At 41.2% G+C, this 25,838-nt stretch overlaps 1 protein-coding gene across 1 annotated transcript in view; it reads right to left on the reverse strand.

Moving 5' to 3' along the window:
• LOC145413616 (uncharacterized) overlaps window positions 1-25,838 on the reverse strand; it is a 569,601-nt gene that overhangs the window by 245,056 nt on the left and 298,707 nt on the right. Inside the window, exon 17 of the mRNA XM_080283270.1 lies at window positions 3,490-3,627. Within this exon, the coding sequence (XP_080139396.1) occupies window positions 3,490-3,627 (138 nt within the window). The remainder of the gene's footprint in view (window positions 1-3,489; window positions 3,628-25,838) is intronic.

Here is a 25,838-nt window from a genome sequence, read left to right on the forward strand (position 1 = left end):
TGCCAATCATCCACCCACTTAGTGTAGTGGTTCTCCGTTATTAGGGCTGCTCTACACTGCGGCAAGCCAAATGATTTCCTGTAAACATGGAAAGCATTTACAACACTGGGTGGTAAGCTTATAACCAACCAATACATTTTCCCTACAAGTGACAACAAGTGGGATGGCAAATAATTAGTGCCCCTCCCCAGAAAACAACTAACTAAAAATACAAACACAAAGCCTCGGACCAGGACTGATCAACTGGTGACAACTAAGGACCGAACAAAGGACATGGGATGGATTGCGACATGGAATGTAAGGGGTGCAAATGATGAGATGATAGAAAGATTGTGCAGGTGCTTGAGGGTGCAAAAGTTGATGTAGGTGGATTAGCTGAAACTAAATGGGGATGTGAGATTGTGAGAGAATGGGAATATGGATGGAGTATTTGCATGGAAGTAGGTGAGAATGAGAGGGCAGAAGAAGGAGTGTGTATTGTGGTGAGTAACAGATGGAAGGAAAATATAAGAGTATGGATCAGCTGGCTCAAGGATTGTGTGGGTAAGATTGAAAGCTGGACTACAAATGTGGGCAATTGTGTGTGTGAATGCGTCAATGCAAGATCATGCAAGCAGAGTGAGAAGAGCTCTGGACAAATGTGGAAATGTGCATGGAAAAGTCTGAAAGGAATGGGAGAGTGTTTTTGACTGGAGATATGAATGGAAAAGTACGGAATGTGAAAGTGGATGGAGTACCGGTAGCTGGTGAGTGGGGTGTGCCTGCAGAGATGGATGAGAATGGCAGTGCTTTAGTGGAAATTTGTGCTGGGAGGGGGTTGGTGATAGCCAATACCCTCTTCAGGCACAAAATCATCCATAGGTATACGTGGCAAGTGATGAGATGGGCAGGTGGTGAACTGAATGAACTGAAGGAAATGATTGATTATGTGTGTGTGGATGATAGGATGAGAAGGTGTGTAATGGATGCAAGAGTATACAGAGGTTAGGGGAGTGGACTCTCTGACTACCACTCAGTGGTAAGAATCAAAGACCAAATGAAACAGAGAAATAGAGGAAGGGAAGGACAGGAGAAAGTACTTCATACAAGGAGGGTGGAATGGTTACAAGGGTATGGATGAAAGGCAGAATATAAGAGAGAAGTGGAGGTGTGATTGGGTAAATATGGATTGGAGCAGATGGGGGACATGGAAGGTGTGTGAAAGATATTCACAGAAGAAATCTGTCCAGCATGTGAGGTGGTGTGTGGGGTGAAGAGAAGATGAAAGGGGGTGCAGGGACCAGTATGGTGGAATGAAGAGGTGAGACAGGCTGTGGCACAAAAGAAGAAAGCATATAGTGAATGGATGAGAAACAGGGGCATGGAAGAAGTTGAGAGACAGAAGGGAGAGTTATATGTAGAGATGAAGAGTGAGGTGAAAAGATTAGTAAGAAAGAGTAAGAAGAGAGTGGATGAGGAGTTTGGAAGGAATTTGAGTATAAATTGGAGGGAATGTAGGAAAATGTTATGGAAAGTGGTAAAGAGAGTTAGGGTATCCAAGAAGTTAGTCAGGAAGTGAAAGATAAAAATGGTAGATTACTAGTGGAGATGGGAGAAAAAGTGAGCAGATGGAGAGAAAACTTTATGGAATTGTTCAACATTGAGAATGAATGTAATGCAAGTATAAGTGGCTGGGGAAGGGCTGGGAGGAGGGATGAGAGAAGAGAGGAAGAAATCAGTAGGATGGAAGTTATGGAAACAATGAAGAAAGTCAAAATAGGGAAAGCCCATGAAACTGATGGACTGTGTGGTGAAATGCTGAAGAACGAGGGAGAGATAGCAATGGAATGGATGTGGAAGATGTGCAGATTGGCCTGGGAGGAAGGTAGAGTCCCAGAGGATTAGGAGTCAGGTATAATTATCCCCCTGTACAAAGAAAAAGGGGGAAAAGAAGTGTGTGGTAATCATAGGTGCATTTGCCTTCTTAGTGTAACTGGAAAGTATATGGTAGAACATTTACTGACACAGTTAGGGAAATAACAGAGGAATTAGTTGGAGAAGAACAGGTAGGTTTTAGGAAGGGAAGAGCTTGTGTAGATCAGATATTCATTCTTAGATCTTTAGTGGAAAAGTTTCTATAGAAGGGAAAGAAGTTGTATGCAGCCTTCATGGATTTGTAGTAAGCATATGACAGGGTGGACAGGCAAGGATTGTGGAAAATGTTACGAATATATGGAGTGGAGGGGAAGTTGCTGAATGCCATGAAGAGTATGCATGCGGGTGCTAAGGCTGTAGGACATGTGGACAGTGAACTGAGTGAAATTTTCTATTTGAAAGCTGGACTGAAACAGGGATGTGTCATGTCTTCATGGTTGTTCAATCTGTATTGTATATGGATAGGGTTATAAGAGAGGTACATGGCAGGGCAGTGGATATTGGAGCAGCCCTAATGAAAGAGGGCAGTGAATGTTAGAGCAGCCCTAATGAGAGAGGGCAGTGGATGTTGGAGTGGCCCTAATGACAAAGGGCAGTGTTTGGAAACTCCCTGTACTGATGTTTGCAGCTGATACCGTGTTGTTAAGTGAAGACGAAGGGAAGCTGCAAAGCTTGGTGAATGAGTTTGCGAGAGTTGGTAAGAAACAGAATCTAAAGGTGAATGCAGAGAAAAGTTATGGTCTCCAAGAGTCACATGGAGAGACAGATTGACAAATGAGGAAGTGAAAGAGCATTGTGGTGTGGATGTGGATGTGATAGGATGCATTAAGAGAAACACAGTGAGGTGGTTTGGCCATATGGAGAGGATGGAGAGTGAGAGACTGACAAGGACAGTGTGTGTGAGTGAGGTGGAGGGGGGGAGAGAGGTGCAGAGGCCAGGGATAAGATAGAGGGATGGAGTGGAGAGGTATATGAGAGAAGGGGGTGTGAGCTGGGAGCAGGGCAGTGAAATGGCGGGGGAGAGGGCGACATGGAGGCAATATGTTTGTGGCCAACTCTTACAGGATTAAGACATCTGACAATAGATAAATGGATATGGTAGATTATTATACTGTATACGTATTCCATCAAAGGTTGGATGACAGTTCAATCGTCAAACTCGAAATATTCTTTGTTGAGTCGCCTATTGTTCATACTGTTTTGTACCTCGTCTGATGGGCGAGAATCCGTATGCCAAATGACAGTGTTCATTCCATCTATGACTAACACACATCAATCTGTGTCTAAAAACAGTTTATAAATCAACCTAAATATAAAATCTGTCACACACACACACACACACACACACACACACACACACACACACACACACAAAAAGCAAAACCTGAAGTAGGTGCACAGTAGGTGGGGTAGGGTGGTATTTCTGTCCCATCACTATTCCGGAGTATGGCATCTAGGGGTATCGTAAATCGGGGTTTGTCTGTACAGTACTTTATACTCATACTGCTTCACAAATCATCAACATTTTAGATTACTATTTAGTGCCATCAATGCTGTGAAAACGCCAAACTTTACCTTAAAACATTTGTCTATGATTTCCTCTGAGATGCCAACAGCTTCGAAGATCTGAGCTCCCTTGTATGACTGAAGAGTTGAGATTCCCATCTTGGCCATCACTTTTGAAAGTCCCCGTTCCATAGCAGCAACGTAATTCTGGAAGAAATATATAAAAAAATAATTTGGTTTTACGCCAGGTATCCCTGAAGGGCTAAGGCGTTGCCCCTGGGTAGAGGACTTTTGGACTGGAGCGTGTAGCATTTTATGACCGGATGCCCTTCCTGATGTCTACCAATGACCCTTGGGTGGATTCAATCCGCCGACCCTTCGGTCAGAGCGGAGCGCTCTAACCCACTGAGCCACGGCTGCTATGGATAGAAGGAAATATACTAATTCTGTCAAGTCACAGCACCAACTTTGCAAATTGGGTTATTAAATTTTACAAGAAACATATGCATGACTAATGAATTTCATCACTACTGCCCACTATTAAGCGAAGTGCGAAAGATCCAAAAACAAATAAACAATAGCAGTAATATTGCAAGAGCTACCAACAAAATGTCCTGTAAAATGGGTCACATACCATACTCATATATCCATCCATCCATCCATCATCCAATCCTACGTTGCCCCATAAGGAGAGTAGAAGCCCGGGGCTAGGCAGTTGGTCCTGACATTTAAGATGAGAGTGACCAACCTCACTCATCCCTGAGTGGCATTACGTGAGCAATAAACCCCAATCACCCCTTGGATATAAACCTTCGACTGGAGCACAATAATTACCCACTAAACCACCAGGTGCCAAAATTTGGTTATATGGTTACCACCCAGCGTAGTAAATGATTTCCTGGTGTACAGGAAACCATTTGGCTTGTCACTCAGTGTAGGGTCACCCACAGGCAGGAGGAAGAGGAAAGAATGAAGGACTGAAAGACAGAAGAGGGAGTGTAAAGTCACCCGCAGGCAGAAAGACAAGGAAAGAATGAAGGAATGAAAGACAGAAGAAGATGGAAGGAAAGAGGGATGGAGGAGAGAACAGGGCAGACACCTGAGAGCAGCACTACATTGAGTGATTGGATAGTGAGCGTCCCCACCTACCACAACACAGGTTGTAAATGGTGGTGATCATTATCTCTCACTTGATGTAGTGTTGTCCACTTCTTCCTTCACTTTTATCATTCTATCTCGTTATTGGTCCTCTATTCTTCCTATTTCTCCCTTTCCTTCCTGGGACTTTTTGCTGCTCTTCTTTCCACATCAGGTAGCTCTAGACTGAGTGTTAAGCTTAAATGTTTCCTGTAACCCAGTAAAATCATTTACAATGCTGGGTGGTAACCAGATAACTGGGTGGTAGGGGCCTGCAATAGTGACACTGCTAGCTGGGAGTGCCGCATATAGAATCTACAGTATATCCTCCAAAATACTCCCCATACCTTGCTCTTGCAAGGTGCTGTCAACCACTAAGGAATGTCAGTTCACTGCACAGGATGGGCATGCAGTTGCAGTTGCTTGCCTGCAGTTGATTGGTCTGCTCATCTGGACAGACCAGGGCTGATCAATGACAACAACAACTCATGCAAAATGAGTATTCTGGACAAATTTTTCAAGTAAACAAAAAGCACGGAGTTGACTAATACATCGTCGTCATCATCTATTCCTGTGTTGCCCCATGAGGAGCATAGGAGCCCGGGGCTAGGCAAGTTGGTCTTGACACTTAAGATGAGAGTGACCAACCTCGCCCATCCCTCAAGTGACAATACGTAAGCAATAAACCCCAACCACACCTCAGATACGGAAACTTGCACACGCTCAATCCAACTGGAGTGCCTTAATTACCCACTAAACCATCAGGCGCCATAATTTAGTTATATGGTTACCACCCAGCATAGTAAATGGTTTCCTGGTGTACAGGAAACCATTTGGTTTATCACTCACTGTAGAGTCACTCATAGGCAGAAGGAAGAGGAAAGAATGAAGGAAAAAGAGACAGAAGAGGGAGTGATACAAAAGTAATATTACTGAGGGGCTCAATGTTGTATAGGGATGATGGAATGTTGAGCAAGTCATGCATGTGAGTAGGTACGCATCTAACTGAATGGTTCAAGATCAGTTTTGGTACAAATCAAGGTTGTGTAATGCCCCATGATTGTTCAATGTATATGGATGGGGCTATGAGAGTTGTAAAAACATGAGTACTGGAGAGGGGGTTGGCAGTGGTAATGAATGGTGAAGGATGGTGAATCTCAAATCTGATGTACGCAGGTGATGCAGTGCTGCTTATCAGTAGTGAACAAGAGCTTGATAGACTGGTGAAGAGTTCTGTGTATGTTTGTGAGTAACATGCCTTAAAAGCAAATGTGGATAAAAGTAAAGTGATGGTCACTGAGGGAGAAAGTAATTCCCACTGTAATGTTACAGTGAATGTAAAGAAACTTGACTTGGTGAGAAAGTTTAAGTTCCTGGGTGCAGTGAAAGAAAAGAGAGGTTAATGTGCAAAAGAAGTGGAAAGTAGAGTGGTACAATGAGGGAAAGAAGCCTTGATAAAAAGAAGTCAGAGTGTGACTGCTGCAAGAATCTTGAATGAAGGAGTTTGCTATTACGCTAACATACAGATGTAAGACTGTGGTGTGGCACAAAAATGAATAGTCAAGCATACAAGCAGAGGAATCTGTGTAAAGAGAGGAGAATAGATTCCATAAGGAATACTGTGATTCATGAATGGTGCAAAGTAAGGAAGTCTGTGGACACCAGAACTGAAGAGTGTGTGCTTAAATGGTATGGTCATGAGTAAAAAATGGGCGTGAATAGAGTGGTGAAAATGTTATACCGAAATGAGTTTAAAGGTGGAAGGAGGCATGACAGGCCAGGAAGAAGACAGATAAATATGGTAATAGAGTGTATCAGAAAGAGAGGTATGTTAACTGTTAAAGCTTAGAAACTGACAAGAGATTGAGATGGCTGGATTATTGTGTGGAGGAGTGTTATGACTAGGGTTTGGCACTCCTTTTTAACTTGGCAGTTGTCAGGCTGACACTTGTCAGTGTGAGTTTTTTTTTTTTTTTTTTTTTTTTTTTTTTTTTAAACCTATTAGGTGGAACCAGGTTTCAGAAGGCTTGAATGGTAAATGAATGAGAAAGACCTATTCAACTGGGGAAACTTGAATTAGTGTCTCATTCTATCAGCTTATTTCTTGCTCTCTGGACCATACCTCACCCACCCTGTGGTGGGAAAGGATGTGGCGATGATGATAATCATGATGATAATGATTACAATAATAATGAATGAAATGCTAACTGCCCACCAAAATATACCATTGGCCAAGTCCAAGATCTTGGTCATACCTTGATATCCTGAAGATGTCATGTCAATAGCTCTAGCATTGCTCAATTCCTGTATACTACAAATAGGTAAATACACACGGACAGCCACAACGGACGGACGTGTCTCTCAACAGCTCCCAGGCCCAGGCTGCATACCTTAAGTAGTTTCCAGGAATTATGTTTATCCTGATTCCTATGGTTTTGTAAAGTTTAAAATATTGTTAGTTAATATAGACTACCAAAAATGTAAAGATTTATTGGGAAGAATATACGTGAATATTTTGTAGTACTTTCGGTAACAGCTGTTTTAGCTACAGTAACCAATATCCAACATGGACGAAAATGTAAACACTGAGGGACTCGAATTTCCAGGATTTAATAGAAATACTAATATCATGGATCTGGTTAAAACATTGATAATGAGGATTAGTGAACTTGAAAAGAAAGTGGAGAATTTAGTGTTAACGGACGTGTCTGAGAATACGGAAATTACTATACAGAGTCTGATCCAGTCCAATGAGACGGCGAATGAAGAAATCAGAAATTTGAAGCGTGAAAATGTTGAATTGAGGAGGAAACTAGAAGAGAGTACTAATAAGACAAAGAAGGTGAGTAGTGTATTAGAAGAACATAAGGCAAAGTGGGCACATGTAGAAGAAGAACAGAAAGAAGTGGTCAGCTTAAGAGAAATCATCCAGGAAGAAAGAGAAATGAACAAGAAAAAGATGGAAGAAAATGTAGTGAAAAAACTGAAGAAAAAAGAGAAAATAGTGAGAGAAACTGTAGAAAGGAACAGATGCGTGGCAATAATAGGAAACAGGGAGGAGGAAGAAACGGTTAGATTCGTGAGACTCGAGAGAGACACGAACCTGGTGAGAGGTATATTAGGCAAAATTGACTCCGAAGGAGACAAGTGGGTAAAAGAAACTGAGGAAGTAAGGAGGATAGGGCCTTATAGGAAAGGGGAAACAAGACCAATGAGAGTCAAGTAGACATCAGAAAGTTTAGTAAATGATATACTCAAAATGACCTGGAAATTAAGCAAAGAGGCTGGAATGGAAAATATCATAATAAGAAAAGATTTAAATGAAGAAGAAAGAGAAGTTTTAAAATCATTGAGGGATCAAGTAAAGGAAAAAAATGATAAGAGGACAGAGGAAGAATGTAATACTTTTTTTTGGAGAGTATTGGATATGAAAGTAAGGAAGTGGTATATAAGGAAATAGAAGCGAGGGAAACTAAGGGAGATAGCTGTGAAAGATTAGAAATTGAGGAAGTGGTACTGACGGAGAGAAGAGGGTATAAAAAACATGAAAAATAATTTAAAGGTGATATACACTAATACTGATGGTTTAATATTGGCCAGGATTGATATTAATGATTTCTTGTGAGAATATGAACCTGATGTCATGTGCTTTGTAGAGACCAAATTAAGAGAGGATACTGATGTTATTTGGGAGATGGTAAATACAATCTGTGGAGAAGAGACCGAAAAGAAAAAACGGGAGGAGGAGTGATGATAGCAGTGAACAACATAAATGTAGATACTGTGGAAATGGGAGAAGGCAGGGCTGAAGTGATATATATGAAATTAAAAACTGGAGAGAAAGTCAAGGGAGATATGGCGGTAGTGTATGTTCCCCCTAAGACGAGAGCATGGAATGATGACGAATACCATGAGATGTTGTCAGATCTGGCTAGCTATTTACAAAAAATAACTGAGAAAAGCAATAATATAATTTTGGTGGGTGACTTTAACTGTAAAGAGGTGAACTGGGAGGAATGGGACTCAGGAGGCAGCGAGGATTCGTGGGGCACTATATTATTAAATATAATTATGAATAATGGTGAGGATATGGAGAATGTGAGTGCATTCAAGTACTTGGGTAGTGTGATGAGTAAGGATGGAACTTTGGGGGATGAAGTAAATGAAAGGGTACAGCAGGGAAGGAAGGTTGTTGGTACACTGAAAGCAGTGATGAGAAATAGGGAGGTGAGTGTGGAAGTTAAGAAGTCACTGCATGATGGTATTGTGATCCCTACCCTGACGTATGGAAGCGAGGCGTGGACCTTGCAAGAAGGGAACAAGTCAAGAGTGAGAGCAGTGGAAATGAGTTACTTGAGAGGAGCAGGTGGAGTGACGTGGAGGGACAGGTTGACGAATGAAGAAGTGAAGGAACGTTGTGGGGTAGATGTGGATGTGGTTGAAAAGATTAGGAGAAATACACTGAGGTGGTTTGGACATGTGGAGAGGATGGAGAATGAAAGACTGACTAAGAGGGTGTATGTAGGTGAAGTGGAGGGAGGGAGAGGGAGGGGTAGACCGAGGATGAGGTGGAGGGATGGAGCTGAGAGGTGTATGAGGGAGGGGGGGGTGAGTTGGGGGGAGGGGAGTCAAATGGTGGGTGACAGAGTGACTTGGAGGAGTTTTGTCTGCGGCCACCCTTTGCGGGATTAGGGCGTCGGGCTATAGATAGATAGATAGAATGAATAATGTGATGACGCAATGGGTCAGAGAAGAGACACGGTTCCGAGGTGAGGACACACCAGCAAGGTTAGATTTACTGTTTACCAAAGAACCCGATGTAATAGAATCACTGAAATATTTCTGTCCTATAGGAAAAAGTGATCATGTGGTCATTGAGTTGCAGATGATAATAGGGAACGTCAAGCCAAGAGATGACCTTCATAGACAGGGAAGATACAACTTTGGGAAAGCTAATTTCACAGGACAGAGAAACTTTTTTGAAAATGTGGATTGGAGAAAATTCAGAGAAACAAGAGAGATACAGAGGAAGTGGGATATCTTTCAAAACCTCTACAATTTGGGAGTGGAAAAATTTGTACCAAGAGTAAGAGGGAAAGAAAACAGGAAAAAGGAGTGGTTTAATAGAAGGTGTATGACAGCAAAATAAGAAAAAGATAAGGCATGGAACAACTGGAGAAAGAGGGGCAACACCAGAACAAAGGAAGAATATAAAAGAACTAGATATGATTACACAAGAATACGCAGAGAAGAAGAAAGTAATTTTGAAAAAGGTATAATAGACAAATGCAAGGATGAACCCAAACTGTTTTATAGATTTGTTAATGGCAAATTGAAACAAAGGGAAAGAATCACTAAATTGAAAGTAGAAGAAGAGGTCTATAAAGATGCAGCAATGCAAGCAGAAATAATGAACAAATGTTTCCAATCAGTTTTCACTAATGAAAAAGAGTTTGTGGAAGGGGAGGGAGTGATTAGAAATGTACCGGTGATAAAAGATATAAAAGTGGAGGTACAGGAAGTGTACAAATTATTGGAAACTCAAGATGTAAGGAAAGCCCCAGGGCCTGATGGAATTTCTAATTGGGTACTGAAGGAATGCAGAGAACAACTGGCAGATAAAATTCACAGTTTAATCATGTGTTCTCTGGAAGAGGGGAAAGTGCCACAAGAATGGAAGAGGGCAAATGTGGTACCAATCTATAAGGGAGGAAACAGGGAAGAACCCCTGAATTATAGAACAGTGTCTTTAACCAGCATGGTCGCAAAATTGTGCGAGAGAATCCTGAAAGACAGACGGATAAAATATCTAGAAGAGATGAATATTTTGGCCGAATGTCAGTTTGGATTCAGAAGTGGAAGGCCATGTGTTTCTAACTTGTTAAGCTTTTACTCAAGAGCAATTGACGTGGTACAGGAGAGAGATGGTTGGGTGGATTGTGTGTACTTAGACTTAGAGAAGGCCTTTGACAAGGTACCTCATAAGAGACTAATGTGGAAACTAGAATATATAGGAGGACTGAAGGGGAAACTCCTGGAATGGATGAGAGACTCTTTGAGAGACAGACAAATGAGGACAGTAATAAAGGATAGGATGTCAGGATGGAGGGAAGCAACAAATGGAGTCCCCCAAGGCTTGGTGTTGGCGCCAGTAATGTTCCTGATTTACGTAAATGATATGGTAGATAGAGTGAACAGTTATGCAAGTCTGTTTGCTGATGATGTAAAGATCTTGAGGAAGGTAAAGGTTGAGGAGGATTGTAAAATGCTGCAGGAGGATCTGGATAGGATACATGATTGGAGCCGGAAGTGGGAAATGAAATTTAATGTAATGAAATGTAAAATATTGGAAATGGGTAAAAGTACCAGGAGGCCATCAATGAATTATTTGTTGGGTAACGACTTAATCACTAAAATGAGAGAAGAGAAAGACTTAGGAGTGCCGGTCCAAGATAGCTTGTCACCTGAAAAGCACATTAATAAGATAGTTAGAGAGACTTATAAACTCCTGACTAACATAAGAGTAGCATTTCATTATATGGATGAGGAGATGATGAAAAAATTGATAGTGGCCATGATCTTCCCCACGTTAGAATATGCAGCGGTAGTGTGGTCCCCACACAAAAAGAAAGATATAAACAAGATTGAGAGAATACAAAGAACAGCAACCAAAATGGTCCCCAGTCTGGCAGATCTGTCATACAGAGAGAGGCTGGAAAAGCTGGATTTGCCTTCCTTAGAGGAAAGGAGAAAGAGGGGAGACATGATTGCAGTGTTCAGGACCATGGTGGGAGAAGATAAAATTGACCGAGAAGATCTGTTTTTATGGGATAAGAGAGCAACAAGAGGACACGGAATGAAATTGAAAAAGTCAAGTTGCTTGAAGGATATCAAGAAATATAGCTTTCCTTACAGAAGTATAGACTTATGGAATAGCCTGGACAAAGAGATCATCCAGTCTAAAACTTAAACGAGTTTAAAGCTAAATTTGACTTACTGAGAAACAGCGATGAGAACCCACGAGCATAGCATATCTCGTGTGTATCTCAATTAGGTATATTGGGTAAATACATAAGTATTTGCAATGACTTAGACAAAAAGGTGGTGCAGGAGAAAAACATTCATGTGTGTAAAAGTAAACTAGATAAACGTGGATATGGAGACAGGACAACACGAGCATCGCTCAATTCCTGTATACAGTACTACAAATAGGTAAACACACACACACAAACACACAAACACACACACACACACACACACACATAATATGCCTAACTGAAACAAAATTAACACCAAGGATATCCAATGACATACTAAACTTAGAAGAATACAATACATGGAGAAGAGACAGAAATTTAAAAAAAGGAGGAGGAATTATAATATTCATTCATTCATTCATTCATTCATTGCCAGACGCCATGTATCCCAGACAGGGTGGCCAAGGGCTTAACCAAGAAAAATCTAAAAGTCAATGAAATAAAACTAGATATACCATCACAAGTAGAACTGATTGCAGTAGAGATCAACACATCTGAAGGGAAAGTAATTGTAGCCAATTTGTACATGCCACCCAGATCAAACACATGGGAAAGAGACGAATATGTGGACCTGGCAGAGAGTACAATTCAGAGTTTAAGATCATTACTACATAAAATGGAAGAGAAATCGGAAAGAATTATACTAACTGGAGATTTTAATACAAATATAAATTGGAATACTCTAGATATAATTAGCCAAGGAAGCTGTTGGGACCAAAAGCTCCCGGATCTCGTGCAAGAGTTTTTCCTAACGCAACATGTGAGGGAAACCACCAGAAAAAGAGGACTCGATGTACCTTCAGTGCTAGATCTAATATTTACTAGGCAAGAAAATGATATTGACAGTTTAATATATCACCCTCCACTCGGCAAAAGCAATCATGCAGTACTAAATTACAACTTCAGGATAGCATATGACATAGTTAACAGCAATGAAAGTTACAAAAAGAGCCTAAACTATAAAACGGGAAATCATCAAGACCTAAAGAAGTATTTCTTAGAAGTTGATTGGGAAAATGAGCTTAGAGGACAAGATTTAAATGCTGTATATAAAAAATTCTGTGAATTTTATGAAATAGGAGTCCAGAAGTACATCCCACAGCACAAAGAAGCAGATAAGAAAATACAGAAATGGTTCAATACAGAATGTAAAAAATCAAAAGAAAGAAGAGATTTGTTGTGGAATAGATACAGAAGACACAATAGTGAAAGGGCGCATAATAATTACAAACAGGCAAGAAACGATTATACAAGAATAAGGAGGGAAGCCCAAAAACAGTTTGAGGAGGATATAATAAATAAAAGTAGTAATCAACCAAAGCTGTTTTACAGCTACATCAGAAGCAAAACCAAAGTAAGAGATATAATACAACCCATTACGGATGAGGGAATCACTTATACGCAAGAGAAAGATATTTGTGAAGCACTAAATAAGAATTTCCAGTTAGTTTTTACAGAAGAAAAAAATTTTGAGAGGGACTATGTGGAACATGCATGTCCACACATACTACCAGATATACAAATAGCAGAAAAAGTAATACAGGAGGAGTTAAGTAAATTAGACAGAGGAAAAGCAAGTGGTCCTGATGAAATTTTATGTTGGGTACTACGAAAATGAATGAGTGAAGATGAATGGGAGTTGCAAGGTTTGGTGAATGAATTTGGGACAGTGTGTAGGAGGAGGAAGCTGAAAGTTAATGTAAACAAAAGTAAAGTTATGGTGTTTGAGAGGAATGAAGTCACAGAGTGTGCAGTGAGGTTGGATGGTGAGGATATGGAGAATGTGAGTGCATTCAAGTACTTAGGTAGTGTGATGAGTAAGGATGGAACTTTGGGGGATGAAGTACGTGAAAGGGTACAGAGGGGAAGGAAGGTTGTTGGCACACTGAAAGCAGTGATGAGAAATAGGGAGGTGAGTATGGAAGTTAAGAAGTCACTGCATGATGGTATTGTGATCCCTACCCTGACGTATGGAAGCGAGGCGTGGACCTTGCAAGAGGGGAACAAGTCAAGAGTGAGAGCAGTGGAAATGAGTTACTTGAGAGGAGCATGTGGAGTGATGTGGAGGGACAGGTTGACGAATGAAGAAGTGAAGGAACGTTGTGGGGTAGATGTGGATGTGGTTGAGAAGATTAGGAGAAATACACTGAGGTGGTTTGGACATGTGGAGAGAATGGAGAATGAAAGACTGACTAAGAGGGTGTATGTAGGTGAGGTGGAGGGAGGGAGAAGGAGGGGTAGACCGAGGATGAGGTGGAGGGATGGAGTTGAGAGGTATATGAGGGAGGGGGGGGTGAGTTGGGGGGAGGGTAGTCAAATGGTGGGTGACAGAGTGACTTGGAGGCGTTTTGTCTGCGGCCACCCTTTGCGGGATTAGGGCGTCGGGCTATAGATAGATAGATAGACTACAAAAATGTGCAAAGGAGTTAAGTAAACCATTATTTTTAATTTTCAAGAAATCCTTGAGTCAAGGTAAACTACCTGATATTTGGAAGAAAGCAAATATTGTCCCCTTATTCAAGAAAGGAAATAGACAAAATCCACTCAACTACCAACCAGTATCACTGACCAGTGTTGTAAGCAAGGTATTAGAAAAGCTTATAAGAAAAGCTTGGGTAAATCATCTAGAAGAACACAGTATGATGACAGAAAGACAGTTTGGTTTCAGAAAAGGAAAATCATGTGTTACTAATCTGTTGAGCTACTATGACAGACTAACAAACACAATACAGGAAAGAGAAGGATGGGTGGACAGAATCTATTTAGATTTCAAGAAAGCTTTTGACAAAGTACCACACCAAAGACTTTTATGGAAACTGTACCATCAAGGAGGAATTTGAGGCAACCACAGGGCTCAGTGCTGGCACCAATCATGTTTTTAGTGTATATAAATGATATAGACAGTAACACTGGAAATGAGAGCTATCTGAATATGTTTGCAGATGATGCAAAAATACTAAGGAGAATTACTAACACAGACTCTTGTAAAGAGCTACAAGAAGAATTAAATAAACTTCATGAATGGAGTAATACATGGCAAATGGAATTCAATATGGACAAGTGTAATGTAATCAAGATTGGTAACAGTGGAAAAAGACCTGACTGGGATTATAAGTTAGGAAATAAAAACCTATACACATCAGAAAGAGAGAAGGACCTAGGTGTGATTATCAAAAACAGACTATCTCCAGCTGACCACATCAGCGAGAAGGTACGGAACATGTATACACTGCTTGCAAATATGAGAATAGCATTCACATACATAAATGAAGACATGCTAAGAAGGATAATAACAGCATTCATTAGACCAACCCTGGAATATGCATCAGTAGTCTGGAGTCCTCATCTCAAAAAACACATAGACAAGATTGAAAAAGTTCAAAGGGCCGCTACAAGATGGATACCAGGCTTAAGGGACCTAAGCTACGAAGAAAGACTAAATAAACTGAATCTACCAACTCTACAGGAGAGAAGGAAAAGAGGTATAAGTGCATATCAGGGAAGGAGAAAAAAAGACATAAATGATTACTTAACATATGGAGAAGCATCAGCAAGAGGACACTGCAAAAAACTGCATGAGAAGAGAGGTGATAAAGACGTAAGGAAATTCAGTTTCCCAAACACAGCAATTGATCAATGGAATGCACTACCGAATGAAATAGTGTGTGCCAAAACAATTCACAAATTTAAGGATATGTACGATAAATATGGTTTAAGACACGGGACAGTACGAGCTTGACTCATTCCTGTAAAGATACAATTAGGTAAGAACAATTAGGTAAGAACACACACACACAACACACACACACACACACACACACACACACACACACACACACGTCAATGAGGATAACGTGGAACTGGGATAGGGTAAGGCTGAAGTGATAAATATGAAATTAGAAACTGGAGAGAAGGGTAAGAAAGACTTGACAGTAGTATATGTTCCTCCTACGACAAGGCCATGGAATGATGATGAATACCAGGAGATGTTGTCAGACATGGTTAGTTATCTACAAAAAGTGACTGAGAAAAGCAACAACATAATTCCAATGGGTGATTTTAATTGTAAAGGGGTGAACTGGGAGGAATGGAACTCAAGAGGCAGTGAAGATTCATGGAGCACTATACTTTTAAATATAGCAATGAATAATGTAATGACCCAGTGGGTCAAAGAAGAGACATGATTCAGAGGTGATGACACACCAGCATGACTAGATTTACTGCTAACAAAGGAACTTGATGTAACTGAATCTTTGAAATATCTCTGTCCTATAGGAATAAGTGATCATGTGGTCACTGAGTTCCAGATGATAAAAGGGAACATGGTAACAGGAGACAAGCTTTATAGGCGGGGAAGATACAACTTTGAGAAAGCAAGTTTTACAAGATTTTTCTAAAATGCAGATTGGAGAAAATTCAGAGAAACAAGAGAGATTCAAAGGAAGTGGGATGTCTTTCTAGACCTCTATAATTTGAGTGGAAAAATATGTGCCAAGAAAAATGAAAGAAAACAAGAAAAAGGATTGGTTTAACAGAAGATGTATGAGCAAAAAAAGAGAGGGAGATTGCATGGAACAACTGGAGAAAGGGAGGTAATAACAGAACAAAGGAAGAATATAGAATAACTAGAAATCAATACATAAGAATACATAGGGAAGATGAAAGGAACTTTGAAAAAGGTATAATTGATAAATGTAAATGTTAGTGCATATTGCTGTTAGTGTGTGTGTGCGCATGCACTTGTTACGTTCCGAGTGGTGACGTCATCGGAAGGGTCTTGCTGTGTGCAGGTGGAGCCTGCTCATTTGGAAGTGTGAGGCCGGTGAGTTCGGTTGTTTTGCATTTCAAGATGGTAGCAGAGCGTAGTTCAAGCATACTGGCGTCATAATCAACTATGTGGCCTCCAAAACTTGAAAATGATTCTGCCTATGAGAGTTGGAAGGACATCGACATTTGGTGCGAACCGACGGACTTACCGAAAAAGAAGCAAGCTCTAGCCATTCACCTTTCATTGTCAGGATGAGCGAGGGAGGCATCTTCAGAAACTGACGCTGCTGAACTGAAACAAAATAATGGTGTTCAGACCTTGTTGAACAAATTAGACAGTTTATTTCTCACGGACAAAGGACGTCGGCAGTTTGCAGCTTTTCATGAATTGTACAACTTCAGAAGACCTGGTTATATGAACATTCATAAGTTCATGGCAGAATTCGAACATGTTTATTCTAAATTTACGAAGCAGGACATGCAACTACCGAATTCTGTGATGGTTTTTATGCTTCATGCAAACTTTCAGATAGTGAGCAACAATTAGTGATGTCTGCGATAACTGAGGTAACTTACGAAAATATGAAATCTGCCCTGAATCGTATTTTCACTGGGGAAATTTGCGGGCAAAACGATGCATCGGTGTCTGCCAGTAAGGTGAAGAGTGAACCAGTTTTTTGGAGTGATGAAGTCGGGGATGAGGAAAGGTTTTACGTTAGGGGTACTTGACAAGGAAGGACACGTTTTCAGGGTGGTGCAGTACGTGATCGAGGTCGTGGTGATGGCTGTTCAACTGTGTCTGCTAGAATTTCCCAACGCTCATCCACTGGCAGGAGACAGAACCCGCTCGGGCCTGATGGTAAGGTGTCGAGGTGTTCAGTATGTGATTCTCGATTTCATTGGGCAAGTGACTGTCCAGATGCATACGAAAATAAAGGCAGTCTTCATCCTTCTTTCCTTCCATTCTCTTCTGTCTTTCTTTCCTTCATTCTTTCCTTGTTCTTCTGCCTATGGGTGACTTTACACTCCCTCTTCTGTCTTTCTTTCCTTCATTCTTTCCACTTCCTTCAGCCTGTGGGTGACTCTACACTGAGTGACAAGCCAAATGGTTTCCTGTGCACCAGGAAACCATTTACTACGCTAGGTGGTAACCGTATAACCAAATTTTGGCGCCTGGTGTTTTAGTGGGTAATTATTGCGCTCCAATTGGATTGAGCCGGTGAAGGTTTATATCCAAGGGGTGGTTGAGGTTGATTGCTCATGTAATGCCACTCAGGGATGGGTGAGGCTGGTCACTCTCATCTTAAATGCTGGGACCAACTGCCTAGCCCCGGGCTCCTGTGCTCCTCGTGGGGCAATGTAGGATTGGATGATGGATGGATGGATGGATGGAGAAGAAAATTATGAAACAGTGCATCTGTCATTATTTATGGGCTATGCGGATGATACCGCTAGTAGAGGTAAATTACAGATGCTAGGAGAAGAATCTAAGGGATGTGCTGTTCTAGACACAGGGTGTTCTACAACTGTATGTAGGGTTGACTGGATCAATTGCTATCTAAGTGAGCTCAGTGATTATGAACGTGAAGCTATAATAGAAGAAAAGTCATCCGCAACGTTTGCTTTCGCTGATGGTATCACAGTTTCTTCCCTCAAATGTGTTACTCTGCCCTGCTACATTGGAAATATACGTGCAACCATTGTGACTGATGTGGTGAGCTGCAATATTCCCTTGCTGCTGAACAAATGTTCCATGAAAAAGCAAAAATGGTGATTAATTTTGAGAGTGACCAGGTCAAAATTTGTGGAACTATCATTAATTTGAGGTCCTCATCTTCAGGCCATTATTTGCTTCCAATTTCTTTGTGACTAGGCCAAGAGTTTTGTGAAACGATCACACTGGCATCTCTTGGGGGTGAGGCAGACAAAACGGATTCAAAGCTTCACAGGCAATTTGGACACCCAACGTTGGCTAAACTAATCACACTTATTACAGATGCTGGAATTAAAAGTTCAGAACTGGAGCAAGCTATCAAGGATGTATCTGATGCATGTACAGTCTGTTGTAGATACAAGAGAGCTAAGCCCCGACCCGCAGTCAGTTTGCCCAAGGCATCTAAGTTTAACGAAGCCATAGCTATGAATTTGAAAGCTTGGGGAAGGCATTATTTCTTAGTCCTTGTTGATTTGGCGACAAATAGTAATTGCGGATAAATGTGCGACCACAATTATCAAAGGAGTCGGAGCTGGAATGTTCTGTTTGGCGCACCTGGAAAAATTCTTACAGATAATGGGTGTGAATTCAACAATGCTGAGATGAGAGCATTGGGAGAGGCCTTTAATATCAAGATCATGACAATGTCTGCAGAGAGTCCATGGAGCAACTAAGTATGTGAGCGTCAAAATGCAGTCATAGGTGACATTGTTAGGAAGATAATGGCTGATAGCCAGTGTGACTTGGATGTGGCCTTGGCTTAGGCAGTATCGGCAAGAAATGCTCTCACCAATTATGCTGGTTTTTCTCCTAACCAACTTGTTTTTGGTCAAAACCCTGGCCTGCCTAATGTGTATGCAAATGATCCTCCAGCCTTGGACCTACATCACCATAAAAAATTGTGAGGGACAATTTGAACACTCTTCATTTAGCAAGACAAGAGTTTATAAACTCTGAATCAGGTGAACATTTGGCTAGGGCTCTGTGGCAAAACATACGATTGAGTGACTTAAATGACATCCAAAATGGAGATGAGGTCTTCAACAAAAGAAATGACAGTCATGAATGGCATGGTCCTGGAATCGTAATAGGCAGAGATGGAAAACAAATTCTGGCGAGACACGGCGGTGTCTATCTGCGAGTGCACGTGTGTCGTCCAGCACGTGCTCCAGAACGAAATACTACAGTTGGAGATGGCGTCAGTAGTTATGAGAAGAACAGTGTAGTCCAAGAGAAGCCTAATGACGATTCTTTGCAAGTACTGAATGACTATCCACCGGATAATGAGTCAGAAAATGGTGCAATTCTGGATTATCAGCCTCCCACAGGTTCTCTTCCGGTTAAGGAGCCTCCCAAGGTTTCTGTTGGTCAACGTATAAAGGGATTACATTCAGAAACTGGAGAGTGGGTGACTGGAAGGATTGTGAGTCGGCCGAGTAAAGCAACTGGAAAGTACAAACACTGCTACAATTTGAAGAGGGACTCTGATGGCAGTATTGATTGGGTGATCTGCAAAATGATTTAGCACATGGGAAGTAGTTGATGATGAAGCAGAGATGCTTGTTCTTTTCAAATCTGAGGACGTATTATGCGCCAAGGAAAAAGAAATTACAAACTGGCAGAATAATGACGTGTATGAGGAAGTAGATGATGTTGGGCAAGATGCCATAATGGTTCGATGGGTTGTGACGGAAAACATGAAAAACCAGAAGCCGATTGTTAAAGCCCGTTTAGTCACCAGAGGATTTGAGGAAGACACAGCGGATCTCCGGAAAGACTCTCCTACATGCTCAAAAGAGGCTGTGCATTTGGCATTTTCTTTTGCCTTCACCAACCAATGGGACTGCCACGCTATGGACATGAAAGCTGCTTATCTGCAAGGTAACGACACTGAGCGAGTTGTTCATTTACGTCCTCCGCCTGAATATGCAAACGTTATGCTGTGGAGACTAAGGAAAATGGTTTACAGCCTTTGTGATGCTGCTAGGCATTGGAACCTGTGCATTAAAGATCAGTTGTTGAGTCTCGGAGCTGAAGTATCATCATTGGATTCAGCACTGTTCTCTTGGAGTAGTAGTGGCAAGATCGAAGGCATTATATGCATTTATGTCGATGATTTCCTTTGGGCTGGTACACGTGAGTTCGAGCAGCAAATGATAAACCATTTGAGCCAAATATTCCTCATCGGCAGTTCGGAATCAAAAGCTTTCAAATACGTTGGTCTAAATGTCGTCTCCAACAGCGATGGCAGCATAACACTTGACCAGTTCCAGTACGCTTCGTCTTTGAAACCAGTCACGCTGAGCAGACATCGTGCAGCAGTCCAATCAGGAGAGCTGTCTGAGAAAACTGAGTACCGAGCATTAATTGGGCAGCTCAACTGGATTGCCACACACACTCGGCCAGATATTGCCTTTGATGTGTGTGAGCTGAGTATGACTAGCAACCGAGCTACCGTAGCAGATTTGCTTAGGCTCAACAAGGCGATCGCATGGGTGAAGACTGACAAAATGACGCTTTACATTCCAAGAATGAGGCCACTCGATGAATGTTATATAGAGTGCTTTTCAGATGCCTTGTTTGCCAACCTTGTAGACAATAGGTCTCAGGGAGGCTTTGTGATCTTCCTACGAGATGCTAGAGAGGCGAGATGTCCCTTATTCTGGCAGACTAGAAAGGTCAGGTGGGTCATCAAATCTACTTTATCTGCTAAAACATTGGCACTGCTCGAAGGTGCTGAAACTGCTATATATCTCGCCAACATATTGCGCGAGGTTTCTGACTGTGGAGATTTCAAGATCAAGTGTTTCGTCGATAACAAGAGTCTGGTGGACGCCCTTTACTCCTGTAGGAGTGTAGAAGACAGAAGATTGCGCATTGATATTGCTGTATTACAAGACATGCTGGAGCAAGGGGAGATTGATGAAGTGTCTTGGTTGGATACATCACAACAACTGGCTGACTGTCTCACCAAGAAAGGTGCTTCGACTGAATGGCTCTGTGCACCAGTCAGCCGGGACTACAAGGATTATAATACTTCCAAGGACACCACATATCTGTATGTGGTTAGACTGGGTGTTTATGGTACTTAAACAAAAGTCTATGTATTGGATACATAGTGTGTATAGGATGCCAATAATCCTTTCAGTTTCGTCCTTGGGATCTTTCATCAAATTAAGAAGAGACGACGAGAGTGTTAGTGCATATTGCTGTTAATGTGTGTTTGTGCGCATTCACTTGTTACGTTCCGAGTGGTGACGTCATCGGAAGGGTCTTGCTGTGTGCAGGAGGAGCCCGCTCACTTGGAAGCGTGAGGCCGGTGAGTTTGGTTGTTTTGCATTCCAATAATAATGAAGAACCCAAACTGTTTTATAGATATGTCAACGGCAAATTGAAACAAAAAGAAGGAATCACTAAACTGAAAGTAGATGGAGAGGTCTATAAAGATACAGCAATGCAAGCTGAAATAATGAACAATAATAAACAAATGATTCTAATCGGTTTTAACTAATGATAGGGATTTTGTGAAGGGGGAGGAAGTGACTAGAAATGTAGTGATAAAAGATATAAAAGTGGAAGTGCAGGAAGTGCATAAATTACAGAAAACTCAAGATGTAAGGAGAGCCCCAGGACCGGATGGAATCTCGAACTGGGTACTGATGGAATGCAGAGAACAACTGGCGGATAAGATTCACTGTTTAATTGTGTGTTCTCTGGAAGAGGGGAATGCGCCTCGGGAATGGAAGTGGGCCAGTGTGTTACCAATTTATTAAGGAGGAAACAAGGAAGAACCCCTGAATTATAGACCAGTGTCCCTGACCAGCAAGGTCACAATTTTGTGTGAGAGATCCCTGAAAGACAGAGGTGTGCGGCACGTAGGAGGACTACTGGGCCTTGAATGCAGGCTGTGAAGCCTATGCCCAGAGTTGGTCACATAAAAAAGATGGATAAAATATCTGTAGGAGATGAACATTTTGGCTGAAAGTCAGTTTGGATTCAGAGGTGGAATGTCATGTGTTTCCAACTTGAGCTTTCAGTCAAGAGCGAATGACATCCTACAGCTAAGAGACGGTTGGGTGGATTGTGTGTATTCAGATTTGGAGAAGCCTTGTGACAAGGTACTCCACAAGTGACTAATGTGGAAATTGGAGCATATAAGTGAACTGAAAGAAAAACACCTGGAGTGGATGAGAGACTTTTTGAGAGACACACAAATGAGGACAGCAATAAAGAACAGCATGTCTGGACGCAGGGAAGTAACAAGTGGAGTCCTACAGGGCTCGGTGTTAACGCAAGTAATGTTCCTGATTTACGTAAACGATGCGGTAGATGGAGTGAACAAGTGAACAGTTATGAAAGTCTGTTTATTGATGATGCAAACATCTTGAGGAAAGCAGAAGTTGAGGAAGACTATATAATGCTGCAGGAGAACCTGGATACGATTCATGGTTGGAGTCAGATGTGGGAAATGAAATTCAACGCAAAAAATTGTAAAATATTGGAAATGGGTAAAAGTACCAAGAGGCCATCACTGAATTATCTGATGGATAATGAACCAATCACAAAAGCAAGAGAAGAGAAAGATTTGGGAGTGCTGGTCCAGGATAGTTTGTCACCTGAAAAACATTAACAAGACAGTTAAAGAGACATACAAACTCTTGACTAACATAAGAGTAGCATTTCATTACATGGATGAGGAGATGATGAAAAAATTGATAGTTGCTATGATCTTCCCCAGGTTGGAATATGCTGCAGTGATGAGGTCCCCACACAAAAAGATATAAACAAAACTGAGAGAATACAAAGAACAACAACCAAGATGGCCCCTAGCCTGGCAGGTCTGTCATACAGAGAGAGGCTGGAAAAGCTGGATCTGCCTTCCTTAGAGGAAAGGAGAGAGAGGGGCGACATGATTGCAGTGTTCAGGGCCATGATAGGAGTAGATAAAGTTGACAGAGAAGACCTGTTTTTATGGGATAGAAGAGTAACAAGAGGACATGGAATGAAACTGAAAAAGCCAAGCTGCTTGAAGGATATCAACAAATATAGCTTTCCATATAGACGCACAGACCCATGGAACAGCCTTGACAAAGAGATCATCCAGTTTAAGAACTTAGAGTTCAAAGCAATATTTGACATTAAGAAACAGTGATGGGACCCCATGAGCATAACTTATTTCCTGTATATCACAACAGTAAATACATTCATTCATTCATTCATCATCCAATCTTACGTTGCCCCATGAGAAGTGTAGGAGTCCAGGGCGAGGCAAGTTTGTCCTGACATTTAAGATGAAAGTGGCCAGCCTCACTCATCCCTGAGTGGCAATACGTGAGTGATAAACCCCAACCATCTCTTGGATATAAACCTACAAAGGCTCAATCTGATTCAAGCTCCGTAATTACCACTAAACCACCAGGTGCCAAAATTTGTTTATATGGTTACCACCCAGTACAGTAAATGGTTTCCTGGTGTATAGGAAACCATTTGGCTTGTCACTCAGTGTAGATTCACCCATAGGCAGAAGGAAGAGGAAAGAATGATGGAAACAAAGACAGAAAGAGGATAGATGGAAAGAAGGATGGAGGAGAGGAAATGGCAGACACCCGAGAACAGCACTACATCGAGTAAGCGGATACAACTAGGTAAATACACACACACACACACACTTGCAGAAAGTAGCAGGAAGTATACTGATATCATTATCTCACACACACACACACACACACACACACACACACACAGCCGGAGAGAGCGGACGTCCCAGGCATCACTCCTAACCTTGAGTAGTTTCAGGAATTTTGTCTGTCCTGTCTCCTAGGGTCTTTCTTTAAATTTAAAATAATGAAAGTTAGTAGACTACCAAAAATGTAAAGATTTGTTGGCAATAGTATACATGAATGTTTGTGGCTTATTCGGTAACAGCTGTTTAGGTACTTTACATTAAACATGGCCGAAAATGTAAACAATGAGGGAATGGAATTTCAAGGATTTGATGCTAATACTAATGTCATGGACCTGGTGAAAACATTAATTATGAGGATTAGTGAACTCGAAAAAAAAGTAGAGAATCTAGTGATAAAGGATGTGTCAGGAAATACGGAAACCACCATACAGAGTCTAATCCAGTCCAACGAAACAGTCAATGAAGAGATTAGGAATTTGAAGAGGGAAAATGTTGAACTGAGGAGGAAACTTGAAGAGAGTACTAATAAAACGGAGAAGGTGAGTAATGTATTAGAAGAACATAAGGCAAAGTGGGCACACGTAGAAGAAGAACAGAAAGAAGTGGTCAGCTTAAGAGAGATCATCCAGGAAGAAAGGGAAATGAACAAGAAAGAAATGGAAGAAAATGTAGTGAAAATACTGAAGAAAAAAGAGAAAATAGTGAGAGAAACTGTAGAAAGGAACAGATGTGTGGTAGTATTTGGAAACAGGGAAGAGGAAGAAAAGGTTAGGTTCGCAAGACTCGAGAGAGACACGAACATGGTGAGAGGAATATTAGGCTAGATTGACCCCGAAGGAGACAAGTGGGTAAAAGAAATTGAGGAAGTAAGGAGGATAGGGCCTTATAAGAAAGGGGAAACAAGACCAATGAGAGTCAAGTTTACATCAGAAAGTGTAATAAATGAGATACTTAAAGTGACCTGGAAATTAAGCAAAGAGGCGGGGATGGAAAATATTATAATAAGAAAAGATCTGAATGAAGAAGAAAGAGAAGTTTTAAAATCATTAAAGGAAGAAGTAAAGGAAAAAATGATAAGAGGACAGAGGAAGAACGTAATACTTTTTTTTGGAGAGTATTGGATATGAAAGTAAGGAAATGGTATTTAAGGAAACAGAAGTGAAGGAAACTAGGGGGGATGGCTGTGAAAGATCAGAAGTTGAGGAAGTGGTATGGACAGAGAGTAGGAGACAAGAGGGTATTAATAATGTCAAAAATAATTTGAAGGTGATATATACTAATGTTGATGGTTTCATATCGACAAGGATCGAAATTAATGATTTCTTGAGAGAACATGAACCTGATGTCATGTGCTTTGTAGAGACCAAATTAAGAGAAGATATTGATGTTCATTTGGGAGATGGTAAATACAAACTGTGGAGAAAAGATAGAAAAGAAAAAAAGGGAGGAGGAGTGATGATAGCAGTGAAGAACAACATAAATGTAGATACTGTGGAAATGGGAGAAGGCAGGGCTGAAGTGATATACAGTATATGAAATTAGAAACTGGAGAGAATGTTAAGAGAGATATGGCGGTAGTGTATGTTTCCCCAAAGACGAGAGCATGGAAGGATGACGAATACCATGAGATGTTGTCAGATATGGCTAGCTATTTGCAAAAAATAATTGAGAAAAGCAATAACATAATTTTGGTGGGTGACTTTAATTGTAAAGAGGTGAACTGGGAGGAATGGTACTCGGGAGGCGTCGAGGATTCGTGGGGCATTATGTTATTAAATATAATAATGAATAATGTGATGACGCAGTGCGTCAAAGAAGAGACACGGTTTCGAGGTGAGGACACACCAGCAAGGTTAGATTTACTGTTCACCAAAGAACCCGATGTAATAGAATCATTGGAATATCTCTGTCCTTTGGGAAAAAGTGATCACGTGGTCATTGAGTTCCAGATGTTAATAGGAAACGTCGAGCCAAGAGACGAGCTTCATAGACTGGGAAGATACAACTTTGGCAAAGCAAATTTTACAGGATTGAGAAAATTTTTTGAAAATGCAGATTGGAGAAAATTCAGAGAAAC

The sequence above is a fragment of the Coenobita brevimanus genome, chromosome 97 (assembly GCF_032717465.1).
Source record: "Coenobita brevimanus isolate Jiangsu-jjx chromosome 97, ASM3271746v2, whole genome shotgun sequence".
Taxonomy (NCBI): Eukaryota; Metazoa; Arthropoda; class Malacostraca; order Decapoda; family Coenobitidae; genus Coenobita; species Coenobita brevimanus.